The 14375-nt window shown below is 38.9% G+C and overlaps 1 protein-coding gene across 6 annotated transcripts in view; it reads left to right on the top strand.

Annotated features, from left to right (window-relative positions):
- U2SURP (U2 snRNP associated SURP domain containing) overlaps positions 1–5193 on the top strand; it is a 53592-nt gene extending 48399 nt beyond the window's left edge. For all 6 annotated transcript variants that reach the window (XM_069563277.1, XM_069563258.1, XM_069563268.1 and 3 more), the window contains one exon: positions 1021–5193. In XM_069563277.1, coding sequence (XP_069419378.1) covers positions 1021–1159 — 139 coding nt within the window. In that variant the 3' untranslated portion in view covers positions 1160–5193. The remainder of the gene's footprint in view (positions 1–1020) is intronic.
- Positions 5194–14375: the final 9182 nt, after the last annotated feature.

Genomic DNA, 14375 nt, shown 5'->3' with positions numbered 1-14375 from the left:
CAAACAGATATACTTTCATTTTAGATTCTTCCTTCCCATCTCCCCACCTCAGTCTCCTCATGACTAAAGCACAAGAAAGCTTCCAACACGTAAAGACCAGCCAGGAATTTTAAACATCAGTTTTCTGTGAAGTAGGAATAGCTGCTTTTCTTTCCTTTCTGTTCTTTAGTTTCTGTGGAATATTCTTTAGTTTTTGTCAAGGCTGAAAGAAAAATACATGTTCCCTCCCCACCCAGCAGTAATCTTATTAGCAAGTTCTTGGGTAGACTTGTGGACATAAATACCATAGACTATTTCTTCAGCGTTTAATTTAGTGTGTTCTGTACCTTTTTCCTCCAAGTTCCAGAAAGGTGTTCCAGAAGTGTTTTGTTTATCTAGGTGTTTATAATTATAGAGTTTTCCTGAGAGCTGAAACTGCTTTTTATCCTAAAACGTTTTTATTGTAGCCATTTTTTAGTAAAATTTTTCTATAACAGATAACTCTTTTTTCTGAATGGTATTTGTGCATATATTATATATATGTATGTTCATGAAAATTATATAATTATTTGTTTTGGTAATTTTAATGCATAGCACTTACAGAGTGCTGTCTTAAAAGATTCCCTTGAAATTGCAGTAGTTGGTGCTTTTCCTGTCAAGAAGATAGGCTACAAAGCCACTGCGTTCAAAAGTTTTGTGAATGCTATTGGATGCCATTTTGAACTTTGGCTTATATAATCTGGGGAGCTGTTAAAATGCAGAGTTCGAGAGTTTGATTCAGTAGAGCAGTGGAAGGGCTCCAGAGTCTGTTTTGGCATGCATGCTACTGATGATCACTGATGTGATGCATAGGAAGTACAAAATGTGTGTGTGTGTGTGTGTGTGCATACAATAGGCACAGAATAAATTTGGGACGTTTACAGCCTTTTTTATTTCAGTGACTTTCATTGTGCCCTGTTAAAGATCATTTAGACAATTTAAGGATAGTTGGTTTTGATCATGTGAGTACTTTGGTTAAATTATTTTTGTTTGTTTCCTTAGATCTCCATCTGGTTCAAGGACACCTAAAAGATCTAGGCGATCACGGTCTAGATCCCCTAAAAAATCAGGGAAGAAATCCAGATCCCAGTCCCGATCTCCACACAGGTCTCATAAAAAGTCAAAGAAAAACAAACACTGACATAAATTTTTAAGATGCTGTCACTTATTGGAAATGCGATTTTGTTTTGTGCCTGAACGGTCTGTTTTTTTAAAAAAACAAAAACCAAAAAATCTAATGAAAGAGCATTCCTGGGGTTTTTATTTGTTTGTGAATGCATGTGTAAACTCATAAGTAACTGCATCTGTAGACCTGTTGTTGTTTTATATTGTATAAATTACTTTTGTTGTGGCTGTTTCTCAAGATGAAATTTTTATTGTGCTAATGAATTTCATCAGAAATGTGTATAATGGATCTGCTGGCAGTAGTAGTATTTTGTTTAGGATGTTGTGACTTAGAAAAAATAATACAGATGTCTTCCCCCCTTTTGTAGCTTTGACAATTTGAATTAGATTTCAAATAAAATCTGAACAGAAAACTTTAATGTTGTTTTTTTGCCCTATTGATGACATCAAGTCCCTTAAAATCCTGCTAAGTGAGTTTAGCACCTCTGTTGTGTTTCTTACACCTAATGCACTTTACAAGCTTCATTGTTCAAGTAGCTAAAGTTTTGTATTTACTAAGATGACTGTCAAAATTTAGGGACCCAAGACTCATATTTGGTAGGCTTGCCAACCAATTTCTTGGGTAATGTTCCCTTGGGTAATACTAGTACCCAGTGATCAAAAGACTAGGCAGATATGCGTGGTCTTTTGTTAACGGTATGCCTGGCTAAAATCTCTTTTTTTTCCAAAGAAGCAATATGATTTCAATACACTTAACCCATCTCCTGAGCAACTACTTATTTTCAGGGAAATATTAAATTTCCATCTTTTGATTTAGTTTTCTATCATTAGAAAATTTATTTAAAAGAATTTAACAGTAACTGGCCATAGAATTTTTTTTTTTATGAAGGTTGCCCTTTTATAGCCCTCTGTAGGCTCTCTTTCAAACACTGGTATCAGAATATTTCTACAAGGTTCTGTTTAAAGCACCTTCATTGGTTTTTTTGTTTTTAAAGGATTTAGTTTTAGGTTTAGCTTTTAAGCAGAATTTTAAAATGATAGAAATTTTTATGAAACATAACACCCAATGGTTTGTAAATTAAAGATGCAAAAGTTGATTTAAACCATTTTCAGAGTTGAAATCTGTTGTACAGTGGGAATAAATTGCAGTGTGAGGAAGACATAAGAAAACTTATGTAATGTTGAACATAATATCGCTACAGTGTAATAAAGGGTTATGTAGACTTGAACTGATGCTACTGTTTGTGAACCTTGCTTTCAGTTTTTCATTTAGACACTTTTTACAGTGATTTAATGTTTTTTTCCCTTCTTAATAGAGTAACGGTTCTAATAGCAGATTGTTCTGAGTTAGCTTGTTTTTTAAAAGTATCTTTTCAAGTTGTTGTATTTGGTCTTGCCTAGTCACAAAATTAAAAACCTGTACTCATGATTTGAGGAGTAGGAATATTATCTGAGCAGTGAGGCATGTTATTTCCAAACTGGGCAAACCTACAAAAGCTGTAGAAATGTGCCAGATTATTTTACTTAGTGGTTCTTAACAACATGCACTATTGTTTGAAAGTTATTTCCTTATCATTCACTCTTTTGTTTGTCCATATTGGTAAGCATTTAGTTAATTACTAAATGTTGCTTAGAATCATTAAACATGAACATTTGGTGCTGGTTTCTAAAAGCCTACAAATATAGCCATTTTTAAAGAATGTGTTTTTCTCCCTTGTTCACTGCCTGGGAGAATGGAATTTTATATAATTTCCTTTGCAGAAATAACGATAAGGTTGAGTTGCTGGTGATTGTGGGCATTCCATCATCATTGGTATCTAGTATAGGCTTAGAAATGATTAGTCAGGAAGTGATTTTGCCAGTCAAATTGCAAGTTATGCTTATTTTTCTGTCTCTTAAAGTAGCCTGGAGAAGCAGGAGTGAGTAGACATTGTTAGGTCAGTTTTGAGTGCTTATTTGTAGTAGTTTTTTCTACTGCAGTAGAATGTAGCAATTCTTCTAATCTGCATCTAGGTATGTAATGAACATCATTTATGCAGTGGATAAGACTGACTTCCTTTTGGGTGATGGATGGGGATTCTGTAGGCTTGATAGAATATGTATTCTGTGAAGCTTGCTAGTGTTCGCATTAGATTGTACTGGATTTTTTTTTTCCTGGAATTGCAAGTGGTATTGTTAGATAATTTCCAGCTTTACCTAATGAGAAAATATCCAGAGTAATTGTGTTTCTCTATGGATTCAGTGAAAGCTTAATGGTCAGTAATTGGTGAATGGGAGTGGGGGGGATATTCTACCATATTTTTATAAGAGCATAGTAGTCATTGTTTCTTGTCTAAAGAACACTTAATTAGATAACACAATTTCTGCAGGTTCATGAAAGTGTTTGTAGGCATGACTGTTCAGTTATAGGAAATATCCTGTTCCAGTTCTGTCCTCCCCAAAAGCTACATGTAGGAGGAAATCCTCTGTTATCTATACTTTATAGAGGTCGTGGCTTAAACTCTTCCCCTCCAACATAAACAGGTATTCCTTACTAGGTTAATACCGTTTAATCTCTCTCTTTAACAGGTGAGAGAAAGTAAAAAAATGGTCATTTATTTCTTATCAAAGGTGGCCTATGGTTGAAAAGAATCATGTCTGTGAATCTTTTCTTTGATTTTGTATTTTCTTATTACTGTTAGTAGGTGTATAGGCACTTCTGAACTGTGACATGTTGAGAAGTTAGAGATGAAAGAACTAAAACAAAAGCCCTGACCCAAAGGAATGCTTCCATTTGGCTCAAAGTGTTCTTGCCATTTCTGCTAAAGTATGCAGAAATTACTGTACACTGACCTAATTTTTCTTTATTACAGACCATTCCTATGGGCTTACCATGAGACTCTCATCCCAATTAAAGAATCTAAGAGGGAGGAAATGCTTATGACTTTCGCATTTTTCCCCCAAACTTTAATATTCTTGAGTACTTGAATATATTTTGAACAGTTATAATCATGAACTAATATAGGTTATTAGAAATATTCTGTACATATTTGTCTCCATTGTGTTCATAAGTTCGGAAAAATTATATGACCGTGGTAATAGTTTGATTATTAAAAATAAAATAAGTCTGTATTGTCAAAGTGACTTAACCCATTTTGATGATCACAATAGTGTGATTTCTTTAGCAGAGAAAGTTGTTTTTTAAAATAAATAGTACCACTTTTTTTCTAAGAAAATAAGAGCTTTTTTTATTTGTTGTTTTCCTCTTCTGTTATATATTAATGGAAAAGCTACAGAAAATTCAGTGCAGGTACTAATGAAGACACTAATATAAGTTTAAAGGAACATGACTGTAAAAACTCACAAAATGCTTGGTTTGTTCATATTTCACAGGCATGTTTTAGAATAGATTTTAGATGATATTTCGTTCATTTTCCTTTCGGCATTTTTCTTTATTTGTTATCAACTTCCCAGGACTTAGATAAGACACAAATACAAATCCCAGGGGAAGTGTTGTGATGCTGGACTAAAAGGTGGGAATGCGCTGCTGACCAGAGTGAGCCATGTTCCAGTGTTGAAAATTCTATGCCTCAAGTGTTCATTCAGTACCACCTCATGGAGCGTCAGTGTACACGGATTATGTGTGTAATTGGTTATTTATATAGTTTTGTAGATCTGTAGATAAAAAGCCCTCATTCATTTTTATATGTAATTGTGCTTGGAGTATGTGTTTTATTCTTTTGACTTCAGCAGGCTCTTACACGTTGTATCTTTGGTAATTTGAAATATCAGGAAAGACAACTTTTCAGAAATGAGAATAATATAGTTGAAATCAGCTCAGCTGAAATACTCTACGGCAAGACTAAATTTCTTTTGGGTGAACTGATCCATCATTTTAGTCCCTCCTGATGTAAGGATTCAGTTTATCGTGGAGCTGCCTCCCAGACTGTCACTTTATAGTTTTTCTACATAAAGATTATATAGTTGCAAACAAAGGTTGTGGAATTTCCCTTTTGTTGTTGTTTTTTGACTTTTAATTACTTTAATAAAATACATTGTTTTCATAGCAAACTTTAGACTGTTGATGTAATTTTCTCCATACAGCTTTTCTAATGTAAGCCCAGCAAACCATATCTAGTTTTCAGCAGCTTTCTCCCAAGTGAAATAAATGATGTGTCTTATTTATCAGTTGTAGCTAAAATGTTCTACATTTTTACATGTTTAAACCGTAATAAAATATTTTCATGATAGATAATTTTTTTGATCAGGAAATTTCATTTTCCTTTTGGTTCCATTTTTTAAAAGTTCTGTTTCATTGAGGACATTTTCAAACATACATGAAAGTAGAATAATAGGATGAGCCTCCCTGGTACCCATCAGTCTACAGATAATCCACTTACTAGTCTCTAAATGACATAAGACATAACCATAGTATCATCATCACATTAAAAATAATTCACTGGTTCCTTTAAATTTTTTAAATTGTGATAAAATACTCATAACAAAAATCACGAGAAACAAAAAAATGCTAACCATTTTTGTGTAGTAGTGTTTGTATATTCACATTGTTGTATAACCTGTCTTCAGAACTTTTCATCTTACAAACTTAAAACTCTGTATGTATTAAACAACTTTACTCCCTTCTCCCCACACTTGGCAACCACCATTTTGCTTTCTGTTTCTGTGAGTTTGACTACTCCAGATACTGCAAATAAGTAGAGTCATACAGAGCTTGTCATTTTGTGCTGGCGTATTTCACTTAGCATAGTGTTCTTTCAGGTTCATCCATGTGGTAGCATGTGAGTTGGTTTTTTCAAGCCTACTTTTTCTTGAAAGTTTCTGTATTCCTTTTAAAATTAGAAAAGTTTTTTTCCCAAATGGCACATTAGCATTTTATATTTCGAGTAAAAATTGTAAAAAAGAAAGTAATACCAAGTAGATATGCTAACTACCACTTTTTTAGACATTTTTTGTGCTGTGTTCTCTTTACATGATTGATTATATGTGATATGACTTCACTTCATAATTTGGGATACAAAATACACTTTCAAAGCATATGTGAGTTTTCTGGTGGTCCATTGGTTAAGAATCCGCACTTCATTGGAGGGGGCACAGGTTCACTCCCTGGTCCAGGAGCTTAAGTTGTGTATGCTACGCAGTGTGGTCAAAACATAAATAAAAACACATTTTAGCATCTTAAAATGTGTGATTTTGAAGCTGTTAATGTAAATGACTATATTCGAATGCTTTTTTAGTTCCATTGCCTGGTGAAAAGGAAACTAAAATTTTGCCATTTAGTATACTCAGTGTTTAGATGTTAATTTTGCCACAAAGAGGGGAAAAAGCATTTGTTTTATCTATATATTTTTATAGTTTTTTCCCTATCCTTAGAAAACAGAGCATGAAACTTTAGAATAAAGATTTATTTTCTGACTTTTGAATGAGATGTGGCATAGCATAATCTTGGGGGAAGATGAAGAAGCTGGGCTGTGGCTTCGTACTTGAATACCAGCTCTTTCCTACTACTAGCTGTGTGATCATTTGGAATCTATTTTCATCTATAAAATGGCAGTAATCTTGCCTGTTTATTGTAAGGATGAAATAACATGTAAGTCACTGGTGTGTAGTTATTATGCAGTGGTAGTTAAACTTTTAGTGTTCCTGAAAACTAATGATGGGAACATCTTTTAACTAAAACAGTAAAACTACAGTTCTATAGTGCTGGTACCTTGAAAAGACACATTCTTGTACTTGATTTGCATTTGTGCCGTGCTTAGTCACTCAGTCCTGTCTGACTCTGCCACTCCACAGACTGTAGCCCACCAGGCTCTTCTGTCCATGAATTTCCCAGGCGAGAATATTGGAGTGGGTTGCTATTTCCTTCTTCAGGGGAAGCTTCCCCACCCAGGGATTGAACCCGTATCCTACATTGGCAGGCGGATTCTTTACTACTACAGATGACATTTAATTCTTAATCTCCTTTGAGAAAGACATTTTCATTAAGTAGATTTTTTAAAATACTTTAAAACCTGTCATTTATTATAGAATTCCATTGACCAAAATTTCTGAAAGGAAACTCATAATGCAAAATCCAAATGTAAACAGTTGAAATAGGGTGTATGTGAAAAGAGCCTGGGAAATAGTACAAAATAGGATGAGGTGCTGGATTCTTTGCCCAAATGCAAAGTAAAAAAAAAAGTTACCAGAGCTGAGCAGCAGTGTGCAATATTCACAGGAGTGGCCAGGGAATAGGACGAGGGAAGACTGAAAAGGTTGGTGATGTGAGGGTAATTGGACTCCTGTATTTTGTGTATGTTTGCAAGTTACAGTTTGTATTTTCAGATTATGCCAAAACAAGAAATGTACCCTAAAACTCCTTTTAGAATGGTGAGCTCAAACTATATAGAACTTGAAAAGGAAATTATACTTTAAATTCTACTCAGAATGGTACATCCTTTAATCAAATGCACCACCTCAGTTCCAGTGCACACTGGAGGGAAAAATGAGTGCAGTGAACGTAGAAAATCTTTCACTGCCAGCTCTGGCCTTCAGTATCTTCAGAGATTGACAGTGGAGAAAGGGTTTATGAGTGGAGTGAATGCAGGAAATCTTTTCTTGATAAATCCAGTCTCTGAACATCGGAGAGTTCACACTGGAGAAAGCGCCTTATGAGTGCAGTGAATGAGTTTGGCAGAGCTTGGGGTGGCAACAGTGTGGGAGGACACTGCAGTTATCAGGCATAAATGGACTATTTCTAGGAGGAATCTGAGGCGCAGAGAGGGTGTGTCTTCTAACCATATCTCCCAGCAATGGACAGGTATTTGGGATTCAGTGTCGGGTTGCCTGTTTCAGGACAGGGGGAGTCTGGTCACTGTAATCCTCTTTCCCTTCCATCACAGCTTTGGGAACTCCGAGAACACCTAGTCCACCCTCTGTCTCTGCCCCGACTCCTCAAGAGCCCTGCTCATACACTGAGCTCCATGTCAATGATCATGACTATCCACTGGGAAGAAATGCTGATGGCTTTCCTGTGAATGATCCTATTATCTACCTGGTAATGCTCCGTTCCCACCACCTCTGCCACAGCATTGCACTGGATTTAGGGCAGCCAAGAGTGGAGGATACTTGTATGATGCTGTATGATATCACTTAGGTGCAATTTAAAAACAATACAAATGAATACACATGCAAAATAGAAACAAACTCATAGATTTAGGGGCTTCACTGGTGGCTCACTGATGAAGAACCTGCCTGCCAGTGCAGGGGATGCGGGTTCAATCCCTGTGTCAGGATGATGATCTGGAGGAGGAAATGGCAACTCACTCTAATATTCTTGCCTGGAGAATCTCATGGACAGGGAAACCTGGCAGGTTACAGTTCATGGGATCGCAAAGAGTCGGACCAACTTAACAACTACACAGTAATATGTCTTCAGAACATTTGTAACAAGCTTTGGAGTTCTCAGCAGCTGCACTAACAGAGTCTAGAAGAGCAAAACTTTGATTAAAAACACTATTTGGTCCTCCTTATCACTGAAACATTGAAATCGAAAAGAGTAAGTACCTCACTATCCATTGGCTAGCTTGGTAACTAAATAGTTCTCTTGAATGAGGGGCTATTAGATCATTTTTCTTCTTTCAGCATATTTTGTTTTATTGGCTGCAATAGCTATTGGGAGTGAGCAGATTGTTAAGAACATTAAGGAAGATGCTTTTCAGTTGGTTAGCCATGCTAAGGTTTTAATGGCTCAAGGGTGAAGAATCTGCCGGCCAATGCAGGTGACTTGGGTTTGATCCCTGAGTTAGGAAGATCCCCTGAAGAAGGAAATGGCAACCTGCTCCAGTATTCTTGCCTGGGAAATCCCACAGACAGAGGAAACTTTTGGGCTACAGTCCATGAGGTCTCAAAAGAGTCGAACAGGACTTAGCAACTGCTGCTGCTGCTGCTGCTGCTGCTGTTAAGTCACCTCAGTCGTGTCTGACTCTGCGACCCCATAGACAGCAGCCCACCAGGCTCTCCCGTCCCTGGGATTCTCCAGGCAAGAACACTGGAGTGGGTTGCCATTTCTTTCTCCAATGCATGAAAGTGAAAAGTGAAAGTGAAGTCGTTCAGTCATATCCGACTCTGTGACCCCATGGACTGCAGCCTACCAGGCTCCTCCGTCCATGGGATTTTCCAGGCAAGAGTACTGGATTGGAGTGCCATTGCCTTCTCCATCTTAGCAACTGAACAACAACAAAACATTTTAATATAGGCTCTGTCAAGCTCTTCACTCACTCCTGGGAAACTTAGCTATCTGGGCCTATTATAGGCCTCCCTCACAGGGTGCAGTGCTGTGTCAAAAAACAAAAAGTGTTCTAAGGTTTTTTTAAATCTTTATAGTCTCCAATCACTATAACATTTTGCTAATGTGACTTTCAACTCTAAATTCCAAGATCACATATGTACCTTACATATTTCATAGGGTGCTTATCCTCAACTTCCCCTGATATATCCATCTTATTTTAAGAATGTATACTCTCCAGAAAAATCTGCAGCCTGTCGAGGTCTGTGCCAAATACTATATATGTGTGCCACAAAGCAGAAATACCACTTGAGTACTTCTCAAGAGGTTTCAGCATATAAAAATACTGGTTGAATTCTGAATTGATTGCCCTAAAAGCATGCTTGCTAACATGCTAGTGAGTGAAGTCGCTCAGTCGTGTCTGACTCTTGGCGACCCCATGGACTGTAGCCTACCAGGCTCCTCTGTCCATGGGATTTTCCAGGCAAGAGTACTGGAGTCCTGACCCAGGGATTGAACCCGGGTCTCTCACATTGTAGGCAGATGCTTTACCATCTGAGCCACCAGGGAAGTCCCTGCTAACATGCTAAGTGGCTTGGTAAGTGGCTTTCAAACTGAAGCCACTCAGACCCCATGGACTGTGGCCCGCCAGGCTCCTCTGTCCATGGGAATTCCCAGGCAAGAATACCAGAGTGGTTGCTGTGCCCTCCTCCAGGGCATCTTCCTGACCCAGGGATTGAACCCATGTCTCTTATATCTCCTGCATTGGCAGGCAGGTTCTTTACCACTAGCGCCACTTGGGAAGCCCAAATACTAGGCATTTGTTAGAAAAAGTCTTTAAGCCAGGAACGATCTTTTTACCTGTTTGTTCTCTTGATTGGAACTTGTCGAAACCTCTCAGAATATTCTTTACTTGCATGTATTATGAAGTCTAATGTATTCTTTTTTCTAGTGCGTAACAGAACCATGACTAACAATGTGTGAAGAATGAGAGAAAGTTTTGGCGCTAAGATAAAGCATTACTCTGCCTGCTCGTATTTTAAAACTTACAGTACCATTCACAAGTTGCAGAATTCTAGATCTGTTTCTGAGTATTTCTAGAACAGCTTCTCTTGTAATAGTCTCATGATTAACATGATTACCAATCACAGCACATACACTGATAGTGTCCTTCCGAGTGAAAAGTAGGACCTTTGCTGACATCTGTATAGTCAAAGCTATGGTTTTTCAAGTAATCATGTATGGATATGAGAGCTGGACCATAAAGAAGACTGAGTGCCAAAAAGTTGATGTCCTTGAACTGTGGTGCTGGAAAAGACTCTTGAGAGTCCCTTGGACTGCAAGGAGATCAAACCAGTCAATCCTAAAGGAAATCAGTCCTGAATATTCATTGGAAGGACTGATGCTGAAGATCAAGCTCCAATACTTTGGCCACCTGATGCAAAGAGCTGACTCACTGGAAAAGACCCTGATGCTGGGAAAGATTGAGGGCAAGAGGAGAAGAAGGTGGCAGAGGATGAGATGGTTGGATGGCATCACTGACTCAATGGACATGAGTCTGAGCAAACTCCAGGAGACAGTGAAGGACAGGGAAGCCTGGTGTGCTGCAGTCCATGGGGGTCACAAAGAGTCAGACATGACTTAGCAACTGAGCCACAACAAGTGTGAAGAGTTAAGATGATTCTCTTAGGTACCATAGCTTATCACAAAGTTCAAAGTTCTCAGCTACTCAGATTACCATAAGTGTGGCTTTCCTTGTGCTTCATATATTCTTATAAAACTTGGATTATATGGGAAAAGCCTTCAAGTTATTTTTAGTGCCTGAGTATACCAATACCTACCCACCTATCTTTGTCCTAGATTTCAGCCTTTTGTCAATTCACCTTGATGTCCTTACATGCACCCGCTGAGAAGCCAAAAGTCCTTGAAGACCTTGCGAAGCTCCTATCTACGTGGGAGATGGTGCACCTCTTGCAACAGACCCTTCTGTGGAATATAGAGGAGGATATAATGTGCTTTCAGAGAAAACAGAGGACTTGCCTGCCTGCCTTCCCTCTTCTGATTGCCTTCTAGGGCTTTTATTTCTCCCCACTTTCTCTGAAGCTTTCAGCTCTTGCAGAATGTGTTGAAGACAAGGTAAATATGTTAAAATATCTGATCTTGCCTAAAATGATATTTCTCTCTGATTAATTTGTACAGATGCTTACCTCTGACCCAAATACTGCGCAGAGCAATAAGCAAGACTGGGTGGGGGCAAAGACACAAAGTGTTAGATATAATCACTTCCATCATCTCATGTCTGAATGAGTCTAGTTGTCAGACACCTCAAGACCTTAGAGCTCTTTGGTTATTTCGGGTGGAATGTGATTTCTAAAGATGAATTTCTGACCTTGAGCATCTTCAACAAGGGCTTGATAGAAACTTCACAAAAGCTGAGTACCTCCTTGAGAACCCAGCTCTTTGTATTTTGTGGCCCAGCAGGATTTGGCCAAACCATACAACATAATCCCCGGACTGCAAAGACTTCTTTCAGCTTTGTCCTGAAGCAAACAGTCACTTCCCGGCTGTGTGGTCATGGTCACGATTTCGTTATCAGCATCAACAAATTGAGTATTTACTTTGCACCTGGCACTGTTCTAGGCACAGGGGGTGTAGGGTGATGTTAGAATAAGGTCTTTTTTATGGAATTTATATCCTAATGGGAAGAGCCAGAAAGTAAATCAAGTAAGATCATTTCCAATGGTAAAAGGTACTGAAAGACAAAAAGCAGGGAGGCGAGACAGGAAGTGGGTGAGGGGTGCTTTTAGATGCATGGTAGGTAGCCAGAAGTGGCTCAGTGGTAAAGAATCCACCTGCCAAACAGGAGACATGGATTCCATACCTGAGTCAGGGAGGAAATGGCTACCCACTCTGGTATTTTTGCATGTCAAACTCCATGAATGGAAGAGCCTAGTGGGCTACAGTCCATGGGGTTGCAAAGAGTCAGAAATGTCTTAATGACTTAACAGCGACAGCAGCAGTCAAAGAGGGCTTTGCAGAGCTGGTAAATTTGATCTGAGACCTGAGTAAGAAGGTAGCGCTGGCTAAGTGAAAATAGGGCACCAGGTGCTCCAGGCTGAGGAAGCTGCAGGAATGACTGTGTTAAGGAGGAAGCAATGTTGATCTGGTGAGGAAGGGAAAGCCGTCAACGTGGCTCCAGTGCAGTGAGGAAAGGAAGGCATGACATGAGGTGAGGTTAGGAAGAACTTGACAGTTTTAAGCAAGGGAGTGGTGTAGCTATAGAAGATCACTGGCCACTGTGCACAGCAGCAAGAGAAGAAACAGGTAACCTAGTTAGGAAGCTCTTGGCTGTGAAGATTAAATGATATCGTGTAAGTGAAGTGTCTAGCATTGCCCTGAGCACATAGCAGTTCTCTGACAAATAATTCAGCCTCTCCTCTTATCATTTTCTTGGATCTTGTGATTCCTTTCTTCCCCACAGAGGCTAAGCATTCACTTTAAGGTTAACTTCACTTGACCTCTCTTAGACAAATTGAGCCAGATCAGGATATAGCACCCCTGTTGCTTTCAGGCTGGTATATATTGTTCAGTCGCTAGGTTGTGTCTGATTCTTTGCAACCCCATGAACTGCAGCACGCCAGGCTCCTTTGTCTTCAACTGTCTCCTGGAGTTTGCTCAAATTCATGCGTTTGAGTATTGGTGATACTATCTAACCGTCTCATCCTCTGCCAACCCCTTCTCCTTTTGTCTTCGATCTTTCCCAGCATTGGGGTCTTTTCCAATGAGTTGGCTCTTCAAATCAGGTGGCCAAAGTAATGGAGCTTCAGTATGAGTCCTTCTGCTGAATATTCAGGGTTGATTTCCTTAAGAATTGACTGGTTTGATCCCCTTGTGGTTCAAGGAACTCAAAAGTCTTCTACAGCACCACAACTCGAAAGCATCAGTTCTTTGGTACTCAGCCTTTTTTGTGACCCAGCTCTCACAAATGTACATGACTATTAGAAAAACGGTAGCTTTGACTATACAGACTTTGCCGGCAAAGTGACATCTCTGCTTTTTCATACTCTTTCTAGGTTTGTCATAGCTTTCCTTCTAAGGAGCAAGGGTCTTTTAATTTCATGGCTGCAGTCACCGTCTGCAGTGATTTTGGAGGCCAAAAAAATTAAATTTGTCTGTCTGGTATTTGAGGAAATTATAAGTTGAGTAGACTACACAAGCATTCCTTCATATCTGCAGTCCACTACCACCCACTGCTACTACTGCCTGACACACTTTTGGGTGTTAATGGATGCTACCTGGAGAAAGGAGTTGTGTGGTCAAAGCAGTTGAGAAACATCGGGCTACATAGGCTTCTTTACAGCAGTCCTTCTCAGAACCTTGACTATGGACTATGTATCCCCAGACAGGAGATTGATGTCCTATTTCCCAAACTTATCTGATCTCCAAGGGCTAAAATTCCACTGAACAGACTTTGGAAAACACTTTCAAACTGATTGGGCAACTAAATGTTTTGGGATCTGATGATTTTATTGATGGGTTGAGTCAGAGTCCTTAGGCACAAATCATAGAGAACATCTCTTGCTAAATTAAGCCAAAAGGGATTCAGTGGAAAGCTGTGTAGACTCAGAGAGCTGACAGGGCCAGATGGAAAGCTGGATGTGGGAGTCAGGAGGCCGAGGAGGGCAGCAGGCGAGAGAGCTGGGATCACAGTGGTGGGCAGTCTGGCCAGGCCCCCCCAGGAAGGATCACAGCTCTAGCCTTGCTCAGCCTCTGTGTTCTTCTACCTAAAGTTTGGATTCCAGGAAGGGGTGGACCTTGCTTTCCAGTAATTAGTGTTTAAAAAACAAATAACTTGAATGGCTACAAACAATCATTTAGTGTGGTTTACCAAGACTCTATTATTAGAAACTTTGGTTATTTCCACTTTTTTCTAAATAATGCTGTGATGAACATCACCATGCATAACATT

The sequence above is a fragment of the Ovis canadensis genome, chromosome 1, assembly GCF_042477335.2.
Source record: "Ovis canadensis isolate MfBH-ARS-UI-01 breed Bighorn chromosome 1, ARS-UI_OviCan_v2, whole genome shotgun sequence".
Lineage (NCBI taxonomy): Eukaryota > Metazoa > Chordata > Mammalia > Artiodactyla > Bovidae > Ovis > Ovis canadensis.
Note: the sequence above shows the minus strand (reverse complement) of the source record. Positions and strands in the feature narration are given on the sequence as shown.